The sequence below is a fragment of the Dermacentor variabilis genome, chromosome 3, assembly GCF_050947875.1.
Source record: "Dermacentor variabilis isolate Ectoservices chromosome 3, ASM5094787v1, whole genome shotgun sequence".
NCBI lineage: Eukaryota > Metazoa > Arthropoda > Arachnida > Ixodida > Ixodidae > Dermacentor > Dermacentor variabilis.
Window position 1 is genome coordinate 216566429 of NC_134570.1, and position 22798 is coordinate 216589226.

A 22798-nucleotide genomic window follows, 5' to 3' on the forward strand; every position below is an offset into this window, starting at 1 on the left:
CAAGTGTGGATGACATCTAAGAGTTCGTAACGTCTTGTTCCTGGCGACAACGTTCGGAAGGAAGGTGTCAGGATTCATGACTGCATATGGTGAGTGCATGGCTTTTCTTCACTAAGATATCACTTGGCTTTACGTATTTTTTGGGGAAGTACAAAGCAGTGATTTTTCTTTAACCGTTGGCGGGAAGTTTTGAGTACATCTAGGTTGTTATAGAGTGAAGATTTAGCAGCACTAAGGGGCAGCCATGAACTTGAAGGCACTAAAGAAGCCGGAGTTGTTTAACTTGGCCAGAGAATTGGGACTCCAAATTGCCGAATCGTAGAGAAAGCCGGAGATCATTGAGGCGATCGGGGCAGACGCCGATGAACTGAAGGAATGCTTTAAGAGCATTGCGGATAAGGAGGATGAGCGTATGCGCCTAGAAGAGAAAGAAAGCGCGAGTGGGCAGCACGTGAGGAAAAAGAGCGCGACCGTGTTCCACGCGACGCACTCGAAATGAGGCGCCTAGATATTGAGTTTCTGAAGGCTCAAAATACCAGACCTAGCACAGAGACACGAGAAAGCGAGCGCAGAATGACAGACTTGATGGCACCCTATGCAGTAGGAGGAGACATATGTCTTTTTATGGTGCAGTTTGAGCGTGTGTGTGAGAAGGCAAAATTCGCGAGAAACACGTGGCCGCAACGCTTGCTTACGTTGCTGCCACATATGTAGCTGATATCATTGCCTGTAATGGGGAAAGAAGTAGAGGACTTCAATAATATCAAAGCGAGTCAGCTTCAAAAGTATAGATTATCAGCAGAAGCACTCAGGCGAAAATTCAGGGAGGTCGAGAAGACCAAAAGTGAGTCATACTCAGATTTCGCATACACCTTGGAGGTAAACCTGAAGGAATGGCTCAGAGAAGAGGGTGCACTCGGCGACGCCGAAACGACAATGCAGTGCGTTGCATTACAACAGTTCTACCGCCAGCTGCCAGAAAGCATCAAGTATTGTGTTCAGGAAGGCCAGGCGTGGACACTATTACGAGAGCGGCCGATTTCGCTGAGGAGTACGTAACTCGTGCGTTCGAAGGCAAAGAAGCTCCTAAGAAGGAGATGAATAAATACAAACCCGACAAGCCAGAGCGATGGTCAAAGTCGAGTCAGTATAAATCAAAGGAAAGGTCAGATTCTGTAAAAAATAGTGACGAGAACAGCAAGGGAAAGGAGGAGTCACCCAAACAGAGGGCAGAAAGGCAAAATAAAAATGCTTTCGAGGCAAGGAAGCCAGTAGTTGGCTAGAACTGCCAGCAAACGGGGCATATCTCCGTGGGGTGCAAAAATCCCAAACTGTTGTTGATTTCCCTTAGTAACGAGGAAAATCTGAAATTGCTAGAACTGTATATTCGAGACCTCGTGGTAAACGGCAAACTGCGTCGGGTGCTTCGCGACACGGCAGCCACAATGGACTTGGTGCACCCGTCGTACCTGGAGGACGGCCAGTTCACGGGAGAATGTGCTTGGATAAGGCAAGCCGTCGAGGCCTCCAGTGTTTGTCTCCCTGAGGGAAAGATTCGCATAGAAGGCGCTTTTGGAGCACTGGACACTGAAGCCGCCGTCCCGGCATATCTCCCGCAGCAGTATCCATATTTATTTTCTAACAAATCCGAGGATTTGCTGCGACGCAGGGGAATCGGGTTTAGTGAGGGGATAATACAAGCCCTAACTCGTTCCAAGGCAAGGGAGCTTGCGGCGAAGGCAGTGTACGAATGTCCAGTGGTGGAGGAAGCAGCTCTGACGGAGAATTCGTCAACCAGCACCAAACAGGACAGCCCTATAGGGGATATTGCGGAAAGTACACTAGCTAATGACTAGGTCCGGAAAGCACCGGAGCCTGAAATGTCTCGAGAGGCAGAATGCAGAAGAAAGTTATTGAAGGTAAGCCCTACCACATTGATTGCTGAACAGGAAAAAGATTCCACCCTGCGGAACCTAAGGCCAGACGCGAAAGAAGGTGTGGCCAAATAGAACGTCAAGTTCCCTAAGAGGGCAGGCATCCTCTATCGAAAGTACGATAGTAGAAAGGGAGTGCAATTCGACCAATTCGTGGTGCCGCATCCCTATCGCGAGCAGTTCCTGCACCTGGTCCACGGGGGCTTTTGGACAGGGCATCTGGCCATTCGGAAAACCAAGGACCGCTTACTGCAGGAATTTTACTGGCCCGGCTGTTTTCGGGAAGTGGAAGCATTCGTGAGAAGCTGCGACACACGTGAACGCATAGGCAAGCCCGGAGATAATAAGGCGCCAATTAAATTTGTTCCCATTATCCCGAAGCCGTTTCGCAGGCTCAGAATAGACACAGTGGGACCACTTCCTGCAACGAAGTCTGGCTATCGGCATATTCTTACTGTACTATGCCCCGAAACAAAATTCCGAGAGGCGGTGCCCCTCAAAGAACTAAGCTCGGTGGACATCGTCAACGCGCTTTTGTCTATCTTCGCGCGAGTGGGGTTTCCCGCAGAAATCCACTCAGATCAAGGATCCGTCTTTACGAGCGCACTGACCTCGACGTTTCTGGAAACGGGCGGTATTAAAATTACTCATAGCTCAGTGTACCACCCGCAGTCAAACGTGGTAGAGAAAGTCCACTCATTCATGAAAAGGCTTTTGCGAGCCCTTTGTTATGAGCACAAAGCCGATTGGGAGGTTTGCTTGCTTGCAGCAATGTTTGCGCTTCGAACTGAACTGCACGAGTCAACAGGGTTTTCACCTTCAGAGCTCGTTTATGGTCGTTGCCTTCGGTCCCCTCTTCGCATCGTTCTAGAAGCCTGGGAAGGCCGGGCGGACGACCCTTTGACTGTGGCAAACGTGCTAGAGCTGTTAGACCGACTGCACACATCTCAAGAATTAGCAGGGCAGGAAATGCGTAAGGCACAAAGCAATGCTAAGCATTACTATGACAGGATGGCTCGAACGCGACGCTTTGAAGTTGGGGAAAAGGTAATGATTCTGAAACCCTAATTGAAAAACAAACTATAGGCTCGATGGGAAGGACCGGTTGACATAATTCAGAAATTATCTGAAACAACCTACGTAATCACGGTAACGGGAAAACGAAGGACACCACAAGTGTTCCACAGCAATCTGATTAAACCCTACCGGCAGAAGGAGGCCATTGTGAACATGTAGCTAACCAACCTGAGGAGATGCCTGTCGACTTTCCAGAGTTAACGTCAATAACGGAGGCAACAGACATTCACGAGACCACTGACAAGCTAGTAGAGCAGGCGGAGTTTAATCCCAATCAAAGCGCCGAACTGAGGGAACTCGTGTTTGAATTTGAAGGCATATTTTCGGACACACCAGGCAGGACCACTGCGATCGTTCACGAACCAAACAGGACCCGCGGGTTGCCGCCAGAGGAGGCAGGCACGTGCAAGGTTGCCTTGGAGAAAGGATCAGCCGCCCATCACCGACCAGACTCATTGCATGTCACGTGACGTTGACGTGAGCAAGATCTTTATAATCTACACATATAAAATACAAAACGATGATGCTGCTGTCTCCTTCCTCTTTTCAAAACTACTGCAGCATTCAAGGGACCCGCGGACCGGCGGGAGGGGCAGGTTTCTCCACCAGTGTTCTACTTCAACCAATAAGGCTGGCCGACAGGATCCAATAATGGCCAGAGTTTAATAGACAAAATGGTCGCGAAAACACTCAGCATACACAATAAATTTGCCCATAACTAATCAATTTTGACGCCCGATACAGCCGAGCTGAAAAGGTAGCTGATTCACACAGGATGTGTAGCACACTTATGAGTCGTAAGGGGTGTATTATCGGTAATTCAAAATTTCAGATATACACAGAAATGTGTTTATACATTTACGTTCGTACTCCTTTCGTAATAAGACGGCCAGAATTTCCACAATAGGAAGTTTTATACAACACACAAACGCGAACAACAGACATATGCCTCGTTTTCAACTTGGTCGTCAAGCAAATGACATCTAGCACGGAAGAACGTGAACAAAATGTGTGTTAGCATCGTAAACTTCATATTAGGCAATCCACAATCCCGCAACAGCCAAACGAGAGCCCATGTCTGTGAACTCTGCTCCTCCACCACCTCAGCAGCACACCAACCACACATTCAGCGCTGAACAATGGGCGGTCCACGCAGTCGCATTTACGTGACTTGTAACGAGCAGCCCATCCCTCAATGTCCGTTCAGCAAAGTCGGACACGGCGACGCCAGATGGCGGTTCGCAGAACTTCGCTGCCGAGGCGCTAGGCCACTTCGACATTTCATTTGTCACCACCGCCGAGTTCTCAAGGAAGTACGGGTCACACAACGCAGATTCTGTACTGCCAGAGTCACCGAGGCCAAAGCCGCATTGCTGCACCACCACTACTCACAGCTTTCCGCCAAGTAACACAGAACCTACAACCAACACACAAGCAACACAAGCACAATCACATAAGCAACGTTGAACCACAGGTTGAACAATGCGCGGTCTACGCGGGCCAGTGAACGAACACGCCGAGGACGAACACGCCACGGCGTCGCTCGGCGCCACAAACGCGCCTTCTCAAAAATCCTTAAACGATCCTGTCCCTAGGCACCTAGGGTCAGGTCACGTGAGGGATTTTTGTACGTCATTTTACGAGACGTTCATTTGAGGGATCGCCAGCCGTTTGTGCGCAGGCGCGAGTAAGCGTGAGAGAGAAAAACTGCGGGCTTTTGCTCCTTGAATTATGACCCTGCCTAAAACTTCTAGGTGGTGTTGCCCTGCCTAGGCAACACCACCTAGAAGCGCCCTTTAGGAAACTGCCATATATACACGGAGGAAGGAAACTCAGCAGAAGTCCTCACGTCACTCTTTGTGAAGCGAAAGTGAAGCCGGAAGTTGGCGTTGCTCATGCTCAGCTGCTCGGACGCGCGCGCTCCGCAGCAAATACTAAACAATCGCGATGTCTCATTGCATTACCGTTGCCGAAGTCATGTTGAAAGAAGTTCATAATGAACTTCGCAAATTAGGTTGTGAGGTCTAATCGGCCGCTTCAGCCACCGGCGGACCGTAAACAAACTCGACCGCACTCCTTAACGCCGGCATGTCTGGGCGACAAACGCATACAACACGCGCTAAGAAACCTCCTCCGTAGTGCCTAGGCAGAGTCATATATTCAAGGAGCAAAAGCCCCCAAATTTTCTCTCTCACGCCCGCTGTTACTCGCGCCTGCGCACAACCGACTGGCGATCTCTCAAATGAACGTCTCGTCGTCACATATACCGTCATTCCCATGACGGCACAGCGCCCTTTAGGAAACTGCCATATATACACGGAGGAAGGAAACTCAGCAGAAGACCTCACGTCAATCTTTGTGAAGCGAAAGTGAAGCCGGAAGTTGGCGTTGCTCATGCTCAGCTGCTCGGACGCGCGCGCTCCGCAGCAAATACTAAACAATCGCGATGTCTCATTGCATTACCGTTGCCGAAGTCATGTTAAAAGAAGTTCATAATGAACTTCGCAAATTAGGTTGTGAGGTCTAATCGGCCGCTTTTACCGGCTTTTGTGAAAATAAACATGCCTTACAGCGCCAGCTAACTGAACTGTTCTCATCAACCGCAGGTACCGGCCGCTGCCCAGTTCTTGCGTGTTTAAAAAGAAAAAAAGAAAGTCACCTTTATCGCTTCCTTCTACTTGCTTTTCTCTGCCTGGGCTGCCAGGGGCTTTCAGACGGACTTGCGAGCTAGACGTCTGGCAATACGAAAAAGATGTACGCATTCTCACTGCACTGCAAGAACGCACTGGGGACACGTACGACACACCGACCCATTTGCGATCCATTTGGAGTTAATGAGCACGCATTCTCGCTTGAGGAATCGTCGTGCTTTATTGAACAAACTTCGGGTGCCCGCACATCACTACGACAGCGCGGAGGCATGCAGCATATGTCATTTATGACTCCGCGTTCAGATTCATTGACTGCGGCAGGCACGTACCCAAGGGGGGGGGGGGCGAAATTAAGTGACATACCCTCCCCCCTCCTACCCGCCCGCGCCACCACTCCTCACACACATTCATAAAGCGCCGACAAATCAATCTAGTGGCGGTCAACATTCTGCTGCCTTTTAAAGCGAAATCAGTGTATGACTACCTCCGTAGTTTTTTTCGGCGTTCGTTAACAGAAAAGATCATAATGTGGGTCGATCCTGGTGATCGTGCAAAAGGGGTCTAAGATCAATATCACATACGCCTGTGGACTCGGGAACCTACAACGCGCGCTTCGGTATCTTCGGGATGGGCCCACGTATGGGTAATGCTTAACGCCTGCTTCCCCTCCACCGCGGGTCGGCCCATCATTGGACTACTTCGGGATGGAGCCACATATGGGGAACGCTTAACGTCTGCTTCACCTCCGCCGAGGGTCGGCCCGATCTTGCACTATCTTCGGGAGCGGTCCATGTATGGGGGGTGCTTAACGCCTGCTTCACCTCCGCCGCGGGTGGGCCCGGTATTGCAATATATTCGGGATCGGCCTACGTATGGGGAGTTCTTAATGCCTGCTTCACCTCCGCCGAGGGCCGGCTCGGTGTAGCATATATCTTCGGGAGCGGCCCACGTACGGAGGGGGGGATGCTTAACGCCTGCTTCACCTCCCCCGCGGGTGGGCCCGGTATTGCAATATATTCGGGATCGGCCTACGTATGGGGAGTTCTTAATGCCTGCTTCACCTCCGCCGAGGGCCGGCTCGGTGTAGCATATATCTTCGGGAGCGGCCCACGTACGGAGGGGGGGATGCTTAACGCCTGCTTCACCTCCCCCGCGGGTGGGCCCGGTATTGCAATATATTCGGGATCGGCCTACGTATGGGTAGTTCTTAATGCCTGCTTCACCTCCGCCGAGGGCCGGCTCGGTGTAGCATATATCTTCGGGAGCGGCCCACGTACGGAGGGGGGGATGCTTAACGCCTGCTTCACCTCCCCCGCGGGTGGGCCCGGTATTGCAATATATTCGGGATCGGCCTACGTATGGGGAGTTCTTAATGCCTGCTTCACCTCCGCCGAGGGGCGGCTCGGTGTAGCATATATCTTCGGGAGCGGCCCACGTACGGGGGGGGAGATGCTTAACGCCTGCTTCACCTCCCCCTCGGGTGGGCCCGGTATTGCAATATATTCGGGATCGGCCTACGTATGGGTAGTTCTTAATACCTGCTTCACCTCCGCCGAGGGCCGGCTCGGTGTAGCATATATCTTCGGGAGCGGCCCACGTACGGGGGGGGGGATGCTTAACGCCTGCTTCACCTCCCCCGCGGGTGGGCCCGGTATTGCAATATATTCGGGATCGGCCTACGTATGGGCAGTTCTTAATGCCTGCTTCACCTCCGCCGAGGGCCGGCTCGGTGTAGCATATATCTTCGGGAGCGGCCCACGTACGGGGGGGGGGATGCTTAACGCCTGCTTCACCTCCCCCGCGGGTGGGCCCGGTATTGCAATATATTCGGGATCGGCCTACGTATGGGCAGTTCTTAATGCCTGCTTCACCTCCGCCGAGGGCCGGCTCGGTGTAGCATATATCTTCGGGAGCGGCCCACGTACGGGGGGGGGGGATGCTTAACGCCTGCTTCACCTCCCCCGCGGGTGGGCCCGGTATTGCAATATATTCGGGATCGGCCTACGTATGGGCAGTTCTTAATGCCTGCTTCACCTCCGCCGAGGGCCGGCTCGGTGTAGCATATATCTTCGGGAGCGGCCCACGTACGGGGGGGGGATGCTTAACGCCTGCTTCACCTCCCCCGCGGGTGGGCCCGGTATTGCAATATATTCGGGATCGGCCTACGTATGGGGAGTTCTTAATGCCTGCTTCACCTCCGCCGAGGGGCGGCTCGTTGTTGCACTATCGTCGGGAGCGGCCCACGTACGGGGGGGGGATGCTTAACGCCTGCTTCACCTCCCCCGCGGGTGGGCCCGGTATTGCAATATATTCGGGATCGGCCTACGTATGGGGAGTTCTTAATGCCTGCTTCACCTCCTCCGAGGGGCGGCTCGTTGTTGCACTATCTTCGGGAGCGGCCCACGTATGGGGGGTGCTTAACGCCTGCTTCACCTCCACCGCGGGTGGGCCCGGTATTGCAATATCTTCGGGATCGGCCTACGTATGAGTAGTTCTCAATTCCTGCTTCACCTCCGCCGTGGGTTGGCCTGATATTACACTATCTTCAGGCCGACCCGCAATAAAGGTGAAACACTTTGCTTTTCGTTTGAGAGCTTTGACTGTCGTCAGCTTTCGATGCCATTCCGTCTTCACAGAGTGGAATGGTTGTCAAGTTTTTCACTCCTTTTGGATGGCGATAGTTATCGACGTCTCCTGGGGTGTGGAGGCCAGTTTTCTCATCGATTCGGTGCACGCGCGATTAACTCAAGATGAATTCAGCTCTCACCATCTATTGCAGCAGGCAGGGCGTAGTTTTTTGTTTTAGTTATAATATTTTAATTTATTTATAATGCCCAACACTATTTTATGTCACCATCTATTCAACGATAACGCGCATCGCTGTTGCTTCGTTGGACCAACCTTCTTTGTTTAGCCTGATCAAGGGGCTAGGAAAGAAACTCGTTTAATAGTGAGCTGGTGTGTATGCTCATGGAACGAGTTGCGGCCGGAGGAAGCGCCAGTTGCGTTTAACTTTTCATTTTGCTTCATTATTTCCTTGAGTAATGGCTCTCAGCGACGCTGGCAGATCCTCGGAACCATATATCCGCGATATGGGTTAGATAAGGTGGAAAATAGTATATTGCGAAACAGCGTCCATCATCAGGCCCTGGAATAAGCGTTCAACCCATAAGCAATATGACTGTCACCCCGTACATGGTCATGTTTTCCCAAATTGTACAGCACTTTTCGTGAAAAGTTGGCAACTGCAAACTAGAGTCGCAAGGGGATGAGAAATTAAGCGACCGACTACGGCAGAAAGCCAAGGCAACAGGCAAACACGTAGGAAAAGCGAAAATTGTTTGTGAAAATATTGTTACGGTGAAGGAAAGGAAGAAGTTGGATTGGACTAGAGGAAGACGAAGTCTGGCAGTTGTCTGAACGCCATTAACCTCAGTTTTAAATATACATTATTTTACACTCGTGGGCCTGCTTTCTTCCTGCAACAATATTAATGGATCAACATCCTTTTATTTAAAAAGGAAGTAGAGAAAACGCTGCCGGAAGTGGAGAATAGAGTATTTGAGTTGAGCGTCTTTACGGTACGCTACGCTTCGAGCTGCCCCTCTAAGCCACAGCGGAGCGGCGGGCGATTTTCACGTTTTAGTTATACGTTAGTGGAGCGGACCTTTCGTAGTTGCAGCGCCCCCTGGCTAAATTCAGGGTAATGAAAGAAAATAAAAACACTTTATGAACACTCTTATACAGTAAAACGTATATATGTATATATATAACTTATTTCTCCATGAAGTACCTAGACGTGCGCTTGTAATCGGTCCATTTTATCCAATGGAAAATAAAGCGCCGTCTTGAGGAACGCCACGTGCTAGCCAGCGCGCTTGCTTTCTGCATCCAATCCAATCCGTTCTGACGCTAACGCTAGCCAAAGTGCTGCGCGGCACGCTCCGCTCAGGCAGCTTCTTAGCGGACCGTGTTCCTCGCTCCGCTAGCCCGCTTACGGCTAAGCGGATGGCGCATGCGCATTCGCGCTTCCGCTCCGCTTAGCTGCTTAGCGGAGCGTAAACACGCTCAACTAATGGCGTTTTTCACTGGTCGATCTGGAGCGGCCGCCGAAATCCTGGAGCGGGCGCTCGGTTTTCAGGAATCCGAATCGGCCAGCGGAGCGCAAAAACGCTCCGCGGCGGATCACACAGGAAGTCTGTGTACATGTCGCACGAACCGGGCCCTACTTCCGTTCTGTACGTTTCCACGGCAACCCAACTCGCCGTCCCCCGTGTGTAATTTGACCGTGGCAGTCGCATAGCCCGTCATTTCCATGTCGCGCCAGCAGGGTTTGTGCATAGACAACGTGCATAGAAGTCTTCGTACAGCACCTGCGTCACTTCGTAATCGCTGTCGTCCGCGCTCTCGTCGCTAAACGCGAGCGCTGCAGCAGCACCGAACGCAGCCATCTTGCGAAGCAACACAATGTTGTGCGCACCAACCGGGTACAGATTTCGCTTGAAGCCGGAAGTGACGCGAACTATTTCCGCCCGAATCCGCGCCTCGGCGGCGGAGCAAGTCAGAGCGATCCGGCGCGGAGCGAGTTGATCCGAAACGACCAGTGGAACGCGCGAACCCGCTCCAGATCGACCAGTGAAATTCGGATTCGTTGCCACGGAGCAAGAAATCCTGCTCCGAATCGACCAGTGAAAAACGCCATAAAACACTCTAATAATTCCGTGTGTTTTGAATGACTCTTCTACAGTTATCATTCCGGCCGCCTGACGTTGCCACTTTCCTGCTGTGCTTCTAACCTTCCGTGGTGGGCGCAGTACGTCTAGAACCGGAGCGTCCTGCGCTCTACGCGGTTGTACGGGACTGGTGACCAGGCATCGTTACGCAACTTCCCAAATAATAACACGAGTCGGTTTTGGCATATGGTAGAGCAGTAAAGGAGGGATCCAAAAGAACTGTGGTTGTTCCGCAAATATACATTTCGCTATAATTCTTCCAGAGATCATTCACAGAACGCTACTAGAAATCTTTATTTTGCACTTTTTCTGGTTAGCTAAATTTGTTCTTGGCAAGGTTCTTCCTGCGCATCTTCTATGCACGAGTCTATTTGATGTGGTTCTTTATTTGCCAAGTAATGAAGAGGTGTATCTCACAGGCGTACCTGTGAGATACACGTTATTTCTATTCTCTTTGGCGGGTTTACGCGTCTTTATGGCGAATGGTGGGCATTATTCGCATTTGTACTAGTAAAAGTAACATCTCCCTCATTTGCATAGAAAAGTTACCTTGGGTTGCCCCCTGTTTGAATCGCACCGCTGGTACGAGTTGTTGTGGTCGCACCGCTGGTGCGATCGGTTGGGAACTCGGCGCTGACGCCCGTGGTTGTACCTGGGTCGCAAGCCCCAAGGGTAGCGTTGGCCTGGCGGCCTGGGGTACAACTGGAAGCATCCGAAGGTCCCGGCAAAGCATGAGTCGACTGGTAACAACAAAACAACTTGTTTATTTTAACATCGCAAAGAGTTGGCGGTCAGGTTGACCGAAGTAGAGAGACGGGAGAGCACTTTACTCAACAGAAGAAATCGGAGCCCTCCTTTTGGCGTCCGGGGGCAGCTGTTTTTATACTCTCGCAGTTGAGGGCAAGAAGGAACCCCTCAATAGACGAGCACGTGATTGTACAATGGGCTAAGGTGACGCACACTGTCGTAGCGCCGCCGGTCGGGCACAAAGACTGGGAGGAGAAGGTAACTTCGGCTCTCGTAGCGCCTCTGGTCGGGCACAATGACTGGAAGGAGAAGGTGACCCCCTGCTGTCGCATCGCCGCCGGTCGGGCACAATGGCACATACACTCACACACGCACATGAAGACACGTGGCATCGGAACATGCCTGGAAACGCCTGGAAACGCCTGGAAACGCCTGGCGGGGAGCGTAGCGGCGACGCCGAACGGGCCAAAATGTCTGCCGCTTTGTTGCAATCGCGCCGGCTAAACCGCGCGTCGTAGGCGAAACGTAACAGACCGCCCCGCCGGGGGAAGGAGATCCCGATGGACAGGGGACTGCATCCGCTGTCCGGAGGGATGTCGCTCGATGATGCTCATAACCGAAGTCGGGCGTCCCTCGACGTTTCTTGAGCGCAGCGCACAGAGAAGGCCTCGTTCTCTCGTTCAGGTTCGCACAGGACACTGCAAAGTGACTTCGGGAGAGTTCACATTCTTGTTCTCATTTCCGGCAAGCGTTAGAACTACGCTGAAACTCAACCGCTCAGTCAGCAAGCACGGCACAACCCTCACTAAGCCCTGCCAGGCTCTTTCCCCTTTTTATACCACTGCCTAGTTCCTTACAGTAGTCTAGCATCACTCAGAACGCGTCCACAAATTGGAAAATTGCACTAGAAAGCATATCATCACTTTGAAACACTAAACAAAAGCAATATGTTAAACAATCCTGCCTCAGGAAGAAAAACATCAGTAACAAACAATTTTGAGGCTGATTCCTACGTTAGGGGCTTCGACTTAAGCCATCGGCGTTACCGTTGAGACTCCCCTTTTTGTAACGCACCTCAAAGGAATATTGTTGCAAAGCGAGGCTCCAGCGCAGGAGGCGGCCATTTTTGGGAGAGATGGTCTGCAGCCATTGGAGAGGGCAGTGATCCGTCTCAATGATAAACCTCGAGCCGGCTAGATAGCATGACAATTTCTGAACGGCCCACACGAGACATGCACACTCTTTCTCGGTGGCGCTATACGTCTGCTCACGACTGGTCAGCTTACGACTAGCATACAGGACGGGGTGTTCTACTTCTCCCTTTTCCCGTTGGCACAGTACAACGCCCATGCCTCGCTCACTAGCATCGCACTGAACAACGAACCCTTTTGTATAGTCTGGCGATCGTAGCACAGGCTGGCTTGTTAGGGCACTCTTTAGGGCGCTAAAAGCTCTTTCCTTTGTCTCGTCCCAGACGACTGTTTGAGGCTCTGACTTTCTTAGAGCATCCGTCAGGGGAGCCGCGATATCAGAGTACCTGGGGATGTACCTCTGATAGTAGCCGGCGACACCTAAGAACGACCGAATATCGGTCTTTGTGCGCGGTTGCGGAAAGTCTCGCACAGCGGCCACTTTTATTTCAGAGGGGCGGCGACGACCCTGACCAATCACGTGACCGAGGTAGACAACCTCGGCCTGTGCTAACTGGCACTTAGGAGCCTTTACTGTCAAGCCCGCTTCGCGCAGGCGGGTTAGCACTGCCCGCAAGTGTGCCATATGCTCAGACCAGGATGCGGAGAATATCGCTACGTCGTCTAGATACGGTAAAGCGAATTCTTGCTGTCCCCGCAACACTTTATCCATGAGGCTCGAAAAACAGTATGGCGCGTTCTTCAAACCAAAACTCAACACTTTAGGACGGAATGTTCCCATTGGTGAAATGAACGCCGCATACCTACTAGCCTCTTCTGTAAGTGGAACCTGCCAATAACCCCTGACAAGATCTAGGGTGGAAATAAACTGAGCGCTACTAACTTTCTCAAGGCGCTCCTCGATGTTAGGGATCGGATAAATTTGATCCTTAGTGATGGAATTAAGCCTGCGGTAGTCGACGCAAGGACGAGGTTCCTTGCCCGGTACCTCAACTAAAATCAAAGGGGAGGTATAATCACTCTCACCTGCCTCAATAACACCGAGCTGTAGCATTTTCTTTACCTCAGCCTCCATAATATCGCTCTGGCGGGGTGACACCCGATACGCCTTGGATCGTACTGGCTCTGGGGAGGTAAGTTCTATATCATGAGTAAGTACAGAAGTCCTACCAGGCCTCTCAGAGAACAGACCTTGAAACTCTTGTAATAGCTGGTGTAGTTCGGTTTTCTGCTCAGGCGACAGCGATGCTCCACTGACTAAGTCACTAATGACTTGACCGGTGTCTTCCCTGTTCGTCACTGAGCCTAGTCCCGGAAGCTCGACCGGAAGCTCTTCAGGAACGTTTACCATCATGCACACCACTGCTTCGCGTTGTTTATAGGGTTTGAGCAGATTACAGTGGTAAACTTGCTGTGCTTTCCGCTTTCCTGGCAGACTTACCACGTAGTTAACGTCCGACAGTTTCTGAACAATTCGTGCTGGGCCCTCCCACTGCACGTCTAGTTTGTTGTTTAGCGATGTGCGCAATATCATGACCTCATCGCCCACCTCAAAACGACGGGCCCTGGCTGTCCGATCATAATAAACCTTGGCCCTCTGCTGGGCCTTTGCCATTGCTTCACCTGACAACTCCTGTGCCCTTCTTAAGCGTTCGAGGAGCTTAAGCACGTACTCCACCACGACTGGGTCGTCGCCCCTGCCTTCCCACGATTCTCGAAGCATGCGAAGCGGAGACCGAAGCGAGCGACCGTACACCAGCTCAGCTGGCGAAAACCCCGTAGCCGCATGCGGCGCGGTCCTTAATGCAAACATCACCCCAGGCAGACACAGCTCCCAGTCAGTTCGATGTTCAAAACACAATGCTCTCAACACGCGCTTCATGACGGAGTGGAGCTTCTCAACGGAATTCGACTGTGGGTGGTACACTGAGCTGTGTAGCAGCTTTACCCCACACCTTTCGAGAAAAGTTGTCGTCAAAGCGCTAGTAAACACTGTGCCCTGATCTGATTGGATTTCCGCAGGAAAACCAACTCGCGCAAATATGGACAGTAGTGCATTAACTATCTCAACTGAGCTGAGTTCTTTAAGCGGCACTGCTTCAGGGAACTTTGTCGCTGGGCAGATCACAGTCAAAATGTGTCTGTACCCCGTGGCTGTTACCGGCAGAGGTCCCACTGTATCAATAACGAGCCGTCTAAAAGGCTCCGTAATGATAGGTACCAATTTCAACGGCGCCCTCGATTTGTCCCCTGGTTTGCCCACCCGCTGACAGGTGTCACATGACCTCACGAAGTGGTCTGCGTCCCGAAAACACCCTGGCCAATAGTACTCTTGCAAGAGACGGTCCTTAGTTTTCTTAACTCCTAGGTGTCCGGACCACGAACCCCCATGCGACAAGCGCAACAGATCCTGACGATAGCATTGAGGCACGATCAGCTGATCGAACTCCACTCCCCTGCGGTCTAGATACTTCCTGTACAGGACCCAACTTCTTTCAACAAAACGAGTTTTTCTTGGCGATACCTTCCTTGACATTGCAGCGCATGTTTTCTAGGCTGCCATCCTTTTTTTGCTCGGCTATCAAAGCCGACCGGCTGACTTTTAGCAACCTATTAAGTCCATCTGACGTAGGCGCGATGAGCAAATCTGCAGATAGCTCTTCTAACTTTCTGGTGTCGGGCATTTACTCTCCAGTATCTGGTGCCTTCAACGCTACAGGCTCAATTTTATTCAGTTTGGACGTGCTCTGAATATCAGCTTGCTGCGCCTCCGACCCATTCTCATTGTTCGACAACGTCGGCCCCGCAACTATCACCTTTGCAGGGAGCTCCCGAACTCTCGATCTGGTTAAGGCCTGAACGCTAGCCTCACCAAACAAAAGCCCCTTCTCGCGCAGGAGGTGATCGGACCTGTTTGAAAATAGGTACGGGTACTGGGGGGGCAGCATAGATGACACTGCCGCCTCCGTCTCAAGCGCTCCGAAAGGTCCTTCAATAAGCACCTTTGCTACTGGCAGACACACGCTATGAGCTTCCACGGCTTGCTTGATCCATGCGCACTCGCCCGTGAACATATGGGGTTCTACGTAAGAGGGGTGAACTACATCCATCGTAGCTGCGGAATCGCGAAGCACTCGGCACTCTTTCCCGTTCACGAGGAGGTCTCGCATGTAAGGCTCGAGAAGCTTCATGTTCTCGTCAGTGCTGCCTATTGAAAAAAACACAACTTTTGGTGTTGTTTCCGGACACTGCGCCGAAAAGTGACCCGGCTTCTGGCACGTATAACAAACGCGCGCTTGCCTCATCTCGAACCGCTTTCTGCGTTCGGCTTCGGCTGCCGCCGTCTCCTTAGGTTCGGTCGCACTGCTTCCACTCGCATCCGCACTACGCGTGTTCCCCTTTGCTCTCATGGGTGTGAACTTCGGCCTCTCAAACTTCGAGCCAAATTCACCCTTTTGACCGTCCTTAGCTCCGCGAGCCCGACGCGTCACAAACTCCTCGGCTAGCTCAGCGGCTTTAGCCACCGTACAAACGTCTGGCCTATCCAAGACCCAGTATCGCACGTTCTCCGGTAACCGACTATAAAACTGTTCTAGCCCGAAGCACTGCAGAACTTTATCGTGGTCACCAAACGCTTTCTCTTCTTTGAGCCACTCCTGCATGTTTGACATAAGCCTATACGCAAACTCTGTATATGACTCACTTTTGCCTTTCTCATTTTCCCGAAACTTCCGACGGAACGCCTCCGCAGACAGCCGGTACTTTTTTAGAAGACTCGATTTCACTGTGTCGAAATCCTCTGCCTCCTCTCTATCCAAGCGAGCGACTACGTCGGCCGCCTCGCCGGGTAACAAAGTGAGCAAGCGCTGTGGCCACGTTTCCCGAGAGAACCCCTGCTTCTCGCACGTTCGCTCAAAGTTAACCAGGAACAAACCAATGTCCTCTCCAAGCTTAAACGGCCGCATCAGGTCAGTCATTTTGAACAATACTCGTTCTCCTGCACCGCGTGCCTGACTTCCATTACGAGCGCGTTCCATCTCTACCTCAAGACGCTTCATTTCCAAAGCGTGTTGACGGTCACGCTCTTGTTGCTCTCGCTCTTTCTGTTCTTTACGTTCACGCTCTTCTTTTTCTTTCTGTTCTTTACGTTCACGCTCTTCTTTTTCTTTCTGTTCTTTAAGTTCGCGCTCCTGTCTTTTTGCAGTCTCCCTCTCCTCAATGGTCTCAAGGCATTCCGACAGCTCGTCATCCTCAGCTTCTAACTCCAGAATAACCTTTAGCAGTTCAGGTTTTCTGAGTTTGTCTGAGACATCCAGACCCAACTCTCTTGCAAGCTCCAACAATTTCGGTTTGCGCAACGACTTCAAATCCATGGCTGCTCTGAATGCTGCTTTCTCTACTGCTTACTATTGTCTTGCCGCAAACTAACCCGGCAGCAACGACAATCACAATTACCAGCTCTGTTTCTGACACTAACAAAAGCCTGGCAAAGCTCAGAAGAAGAAAGTCCCGCACTCACCAAACCTCGCAGCCAAGAGTTCCGCGCAGTCGTTCCGCTGCAGGCAACCAGTCATCACCCAGGGCTCGTTGCACTGCTCCCGGATCGTCGTTGAGCTGTTCAGCATACAGTCAACTGCATCTCTTCGCTGCTGGCCTCCGTTGTCGCGATCTCACCGCTGGCAGACAGTTGTTTGAATCGCACCGCTGGTACGAGTTGTTGTGGTCGCACCGCTGGTGCGATCGGTTGGGAACTCGGCGCTGACGCCCGTGGTTGTACCTGGGTCGCAAGCCCCAAGGGTAGCGTTGGCCTGGCGGCCTGGGGTACAACTGGAAGCATCCGAAGGTCCCGGCAAAGCATGAGTCGACTGGTAACAACAAAACAACTTGTTTATTTTAACATCGCAAAGAGTTGGCGGTCAGGTTGACCGAAGTAGAGAGACGGGAGAGCACTTTACTCAACAGAAGAAATCGGAGCCCTCCTTTTGGCGTCCGGGGGCAGCTGTTTTTATACTCTCGCAGTTGAGGGCAAGAAGGAACCCCTCAATAGACGAGCACGTGATTGTACAATGGGCTAAGGTGACGCACACTGTCGTAGCGCCGCCGGTCGGGCACAAAGACTGGGAGGAGAAGGTAACTTCGGCTCTCGTAGCGCCTCTGGTCGGGCACAATGACTGGAAGGAGAAGGTGACCCCCTGCTGTCGCATCGCCGCCGGTCGGGCACAATGGCACATACACTCACACACGCACATGAAGACACGTGGCATCGGAACATGCCTGGAAACGCCTGGAAACGCCTGGCGGGGAGCGTAGCGGCGACGCCGAACGGGCCAAAATGTCTATCATCAGCACGTGTATTGAGGTACACCTGTGCAGGTGTGCATGAACCTCGAACGAGCTCTGCTTAAAAGACTTCGTGCTGTCGCGAGTACTGCGAGGAACAAGCAACAGTTAAGCAACTTGTGTTTTAATATGCACGAAAGCAGTTCTTACTGAACACGAACTATGCATTCATAACGTACATTCTACGTGCCACAAATGCACCATATGCGCTGTCAAAAGCAGGAATCACTGACCTGCAAGGCGTTCATTGTGCAGATTCTGAAACGCATCGGTTTCGCCCTTCGATGGCACGTTAGCGAGGGCAAAATTTCCCGCGGATATTCCTTCGTCCGTTGCCATTGCCGTGGCGCGGTACATTGCGTACGGCGTTGCATGTGCGTTCATTTCACGAACTTTAGTTCCTCCTGTCCTACCTGGCCACAGCAACGTCCGGGACTCAGTTAAAAAAAACAATTGGATCGAGAGCACGGTACAGATAACACTGCGCTACAAAACACGGACACCAACGCAAACCTGCCCGCACGGCGCATTTGCCACGGTACGAAACCTACGGAGCAACACGTGTCAGCGCACAGAACCATAACAAGACCGCCATTGTGGCCCGAAAGGCGTGACCGCTACAGCAAAGAAATAAAAAAAACAGCAAAAAAGGAGGACTTACTACGTCATTTCCTCCCCACTTTTCTCCTAGCCTTTCTCCTAGCGCGCGGAGGAGGTAGGGCACTGGGTAGGGCCTCTCCTCAATTCCTTTCCTCCATGCATATTTATGATAACTCAAAGGGAAGCTCATTACTTTTCGAAGCGAGATCAGGAGGCCTTAGAACACGCACCTATAAAGCTATAGGCGGCGTGCACGCCGATGGCCGCGCCACTGGTGGCGGCCTTGCGCGGAACGCATGGGAGAGGAGCTAGCCGCGCGCCGTAGCACGCTGCACGTAGTTTGTTGCGTCGCTGATAGTGCTTCTCCGTCTTGTTTGTGTTTTGAGAGCAAAATAGGCAACACCCTTCGCATGTGTGGGATGGCCATAGCTTCCGAAGAATGTCGAAGAAGAATTGTTGCAGGGTGGGGGGCTCAAATACCGGCGAAAACGTGCCGGCGATAGGGTTCTAATTATTCCCCGCAAAGCCTCATCAGCAGGAGCAACGGTGGCAATGGATCGTCGCTTCGGCGCGAAATTTCTTGTTCTCATCCTTTCCTTCGTCGCTTCGTTTTTTTTTTCTTTTTTATTATTATTTTTTTACTCGATTGTAGTTAGACGCGTAAGCGATAAGTCCTTCTGCAGTGCGGCATGTGGTTTAAAGGAATTTCGCTAAAGTTCGGAATGCCGTTTGCCGCTTATATTGTTTTCCGCTTCTTTACCGCGTTGGGCTAGCTAGGCAGCACGACTGCATGAGCGCATTGTGTTGTATGTTAAAGCTACAGAAGTTTGCAAGAACTGAAATTGTTAGTTTTATGTGGCCCGGCAAATCCTCGCACCAGCTGTCGCGCGCTTCATGTTTTTACATCTATTTTATGCGTGGCTTCGCACATGTTTAACTGTTGCTAGTTGCTTCATGCATAACTCTTGATTCTTTTGAGCTGCGAGGTTTTCACCTTGCCTCGTTTGTAAAGGGTATAAATCACGCTGTGTCTTATCGGAATGACACCAAGCAAGTGCTTCGCATTTCGCCCGAGGGCATCTTAGATATCGTGGTTTTTTGGGAAATGTGTTTAGAAAATAGGTAGCGCAGGGCGAGAATTGCTAATAGTTGCTGCATATGGTATTTTGTTCCATTTTTCGCTGATCCATTTTTCGCTGAATAGTTCGCGTCATGTTTGGTAAGTCATCACACCTTGATGCTGTCTGAGCAGACTTAACACGCCGAGTGATTTGTTTGTTTCACAACGTAGTCGCTTCTTGCAAGTGAATTTTTTACTCAACTAAATTATTTCTTATTATTATGCTTACGCCGCATAGGACTAAACCTGGCCTTGCCGCCAGCGCTGTATCTAATTGGACTGGCGCTGCTCTGCCTTTAAATATATCATGTGGCACCTCTCTCTAGTAACATTTAAAAAAAGTACTGCAACGTTAGACTATAACTTTGTACGTTTCCAAGCAGCTCCCTTAGGGAATTTAAAATTGCAAAAACTGCAGCGCGAACGGCAGTTCTCGGCGGTACAGCGCTAACACGCGCTTTTATTAACCCGTGCGTTTGGTGGCTTCGTTGACTATAGTGTACGCGTTTCTATCAATAAATTCGCAATTATTCTTCTTCAGGCGACTTTCACTACACTTATTCGGCGGCGTCACATGTATTCATCGGCAGAAAAATCACAGCGGCATATATGCAGACATCGCACCGTGCGAATTTGTTATCTAAGCCTGTACTAACGACGGGTGCTTATTATTGAGGTACAGAAGCAGCATTACGGCAAGGGTAGAATTAAAAAAAGAACACGGTCGAGACATCGCATTAGTCAACAAAATTTGTCGGCTAGTTTACATGAGCTCCAGTTCATGTAAATGGTCTTCATGGCGTTTGTCTGCGGGACGCACCTGGCGCGTGTGTGGACCATGTTGCCCCAAACACCGGTAACATCTTGTTCATACCCGCCCCCACAGAGGTCTGCGTCTTCCCTACCGCTGTCACCGCAGAAGTAGCAGTCTGGCGCCCGAACAAGGCAGCCGCGAACTTCAGTCACCCTTGCTGCAAAGCGTTGTCGTCTGCTACTGCTCCCGCGCGTATTGTTGGAAGCGCCCGCTAGGTGGCTATCAGTGGCGCCTCTATAGGCGGTGCACGAGGCCTATATGTAAGAAGGAAGAAGAAGCATGTGCTTGCTGCGGTAAAGCTAGGGAAACGAAGGAGCATATTGTCTTAGAATAGGAAGACATCTGCCCAGCGTTCGATTTAGGCCCCACTGGCCTCCTTGAAACCCTTGGGTTCAGCGAGAGCATGGGGAAAGTACACGTCCGCAATACAGATTAGTAAGAAGCGATTGGAAGATTGGTGGAATAAAAGTAGGGAAACAACAATAAACGGAGACGTACGAAAGCAAAGTCCGCAACAGGGGGTCAGAAAATGTGCAAAAAAGAGGTGAGGCGTGCAGACAGGACACAAGAGTAGAGAAGTGGACAACACGGCGTTGTCCACATCTCTACTCTTGTGTCATGTCTGCACGCCTCACCTCTTTTTTGCATAGTGAATCCTTACCAACTAGCTCAACTTTCTGTCTTTCTAAGCAGAAAATGTGGTTGTGGGAGTTCATAGTGGTTGTTTTCTTTTTAACTTAGGTAGGGCATCAAGCAGTATAATACCAAGAGCTTGGTGGCGCAACCCACCGCCACGTTCCAAAGCAGACACTCATAACATCCATCCACTTATTGGTTCATAGATGGTGGCGCCAAATTTTCCTCTGGTGTTATAGTCGGGATGCAATGCGCTCCGAGCATGGCTCCGAGTTTACCCCTGGGCCGCGAGAACCTTGTGCGGCATCCGACGTGAAAACAGTTCATTTCCCCCAGGTCAGTGTTCTGTGTAGTCAACCTCTTTAGTTGGCTATGATGTGCGCGCGATGTTGTGTCAACTCGAACATGTGCGAAAATCGGTAGGCGGGAGCCGCGGAGCTAGCGAAACGGATCCAAAGCACAACCGCGTACCTTTAACACAACGTTATTATAAACTCAGGTGCTGTTCTGAGGCTCGTGTTTACCGGTTACATGTGCCCTCCTGGAGCAGTATTTGCAAAAAACCCAATCTGTCGTCGCGGTGCACACACAAAAAATGAAATAGAAAAAAAGAATAAAGCGCACAGCAAGGAAAAAGCGCTCCGCGGCTTCTGCAACACCAGTCATAACCTTGCCTCGTTTGTGTATTAGCGCGCTGGTGTGAACTGGACTGCGCTCATCTTTATGCTAACTGAGCGACGCTGCTTGCGTTTATGGGTATGACTGGTGCGTTGCACGGGCCGCAATTACGAGCTCAGAAGATCGTCAAGTTTACGGCAGCAGACTCTACAAGACATATCACTTCGATGAGGACGGACATCTTGTGCCATGCCCACCCGAAAGAAAATTTCGTAGCCTGCACATCGTGTCAGGCGCTCGCGACTGGCTCAAGTTGCGTCGGGTAGCTTCCGTTTTTGGTTTTACGAAACTTTCAAGAAGTTGGAGGACATCATGTGCCGTTGGCGTGTCTACCCTGATAGAACCTTTTAGCCAGCGCTGCATTAAGGGGAGGGGGGGGGGGGCTAAGGGGGCTGCAACCCAGGGCCTCACCTCGGACAGTAGGAGAAGGGGGCCCATTTATTCTAACCTGCTTACTATATGGAACCATGGGCAACGGAACTTCGAGCTACATGTATGAAGCGAGAAAACCAGAACGAGCAGACGGGGCCCACTGCCTAATGTAACAGCATGTGTTTAGCCTTATCATTTGGGGAGAGCTTGTCGAGCTGCAAAAACAGGAATCCCCCGCCACCCCGGTGGGGCCCTCTTTCTTACTACACGAGGTGCGTTTGCTTGGAAGAGTTTTCGTTCTTTCCTGTCAGTCCGTCTGTGCAGTGCTGTCTGGAGAGGAGGGGCAAGGGGGAAACACTTAAAACATGTAATGTGGGATGAGGACCGAAATCTCCCTTGCTCTTCGTCACCACCACGCCACCCTCCACCTCTCAAATAGTTCCGCCGCTGTCCTTCTCATAGAAAGGATGTGCTGCAGTACCCAACAGTGCCTCCCATTCGACTTTTCTTTACCGTGTTGGTAATTTGGGTGGGGGAGGATGACTCCGATAGCAGATGTTGATGAGTCTGATGGCAGAGTCTAGGCAGGAGAGAAGACGTCACAAGTGCTTTTGTCTGCGTGCCGTGGGGCATGGAATGTTCACTGTTTGGGCTAGGGTTGTGGAAGAGTGGAGGGAGAAGTTGGCGAGCTGGACACAAAGGCATGTCTCCAGGGCCCCTTCCTGCCTAGTGGCTGTGCAACCTCGCGCGCGCTCGACGGAAAAAGTAGGTCAGACTGGCCGCCGAACTTTCCAGAAAGAAGTAGAAAAAGATGACTCAGAGGCGACGGAGAGCGCGTAACTTCGCCTGCGCTAGGAGTCGCCCTCTCCCCTTCGTTCTCGCGCTTAGCGCCGACGGGGCGAAAGAAAAATCAAGAACCTCCCAGAACAGACGATTGCTCGTAGC

General features: G+C 51.4%; 1 protein-coding gene across 1 annotated transcript in view; it reads left to right on the forward strand.

Annotated features, from left to right (window-relative positions):
- Positions 1 to 20998: 20998 nt before the first annotated feature.
- LOC142576637 (poly(A) RNA polymerase GLD2-like) overlaps positions 20999 to 22798 on the forward strand; it is a 96297-nt gene continuing 94497 nt past the window's right edge. The window contains exon 1 of the mRNA XM_075686850.1: positions 20999 to 21139. Coding sequence (XP_075542965.1) covers positions 21053 to 21139 — 87 coding nt within the window. The 5' untranslated portion in view covers positions 20999 to 21052. The remainder of the gene's footprint in view (positions 21140 to 22798) is intronic.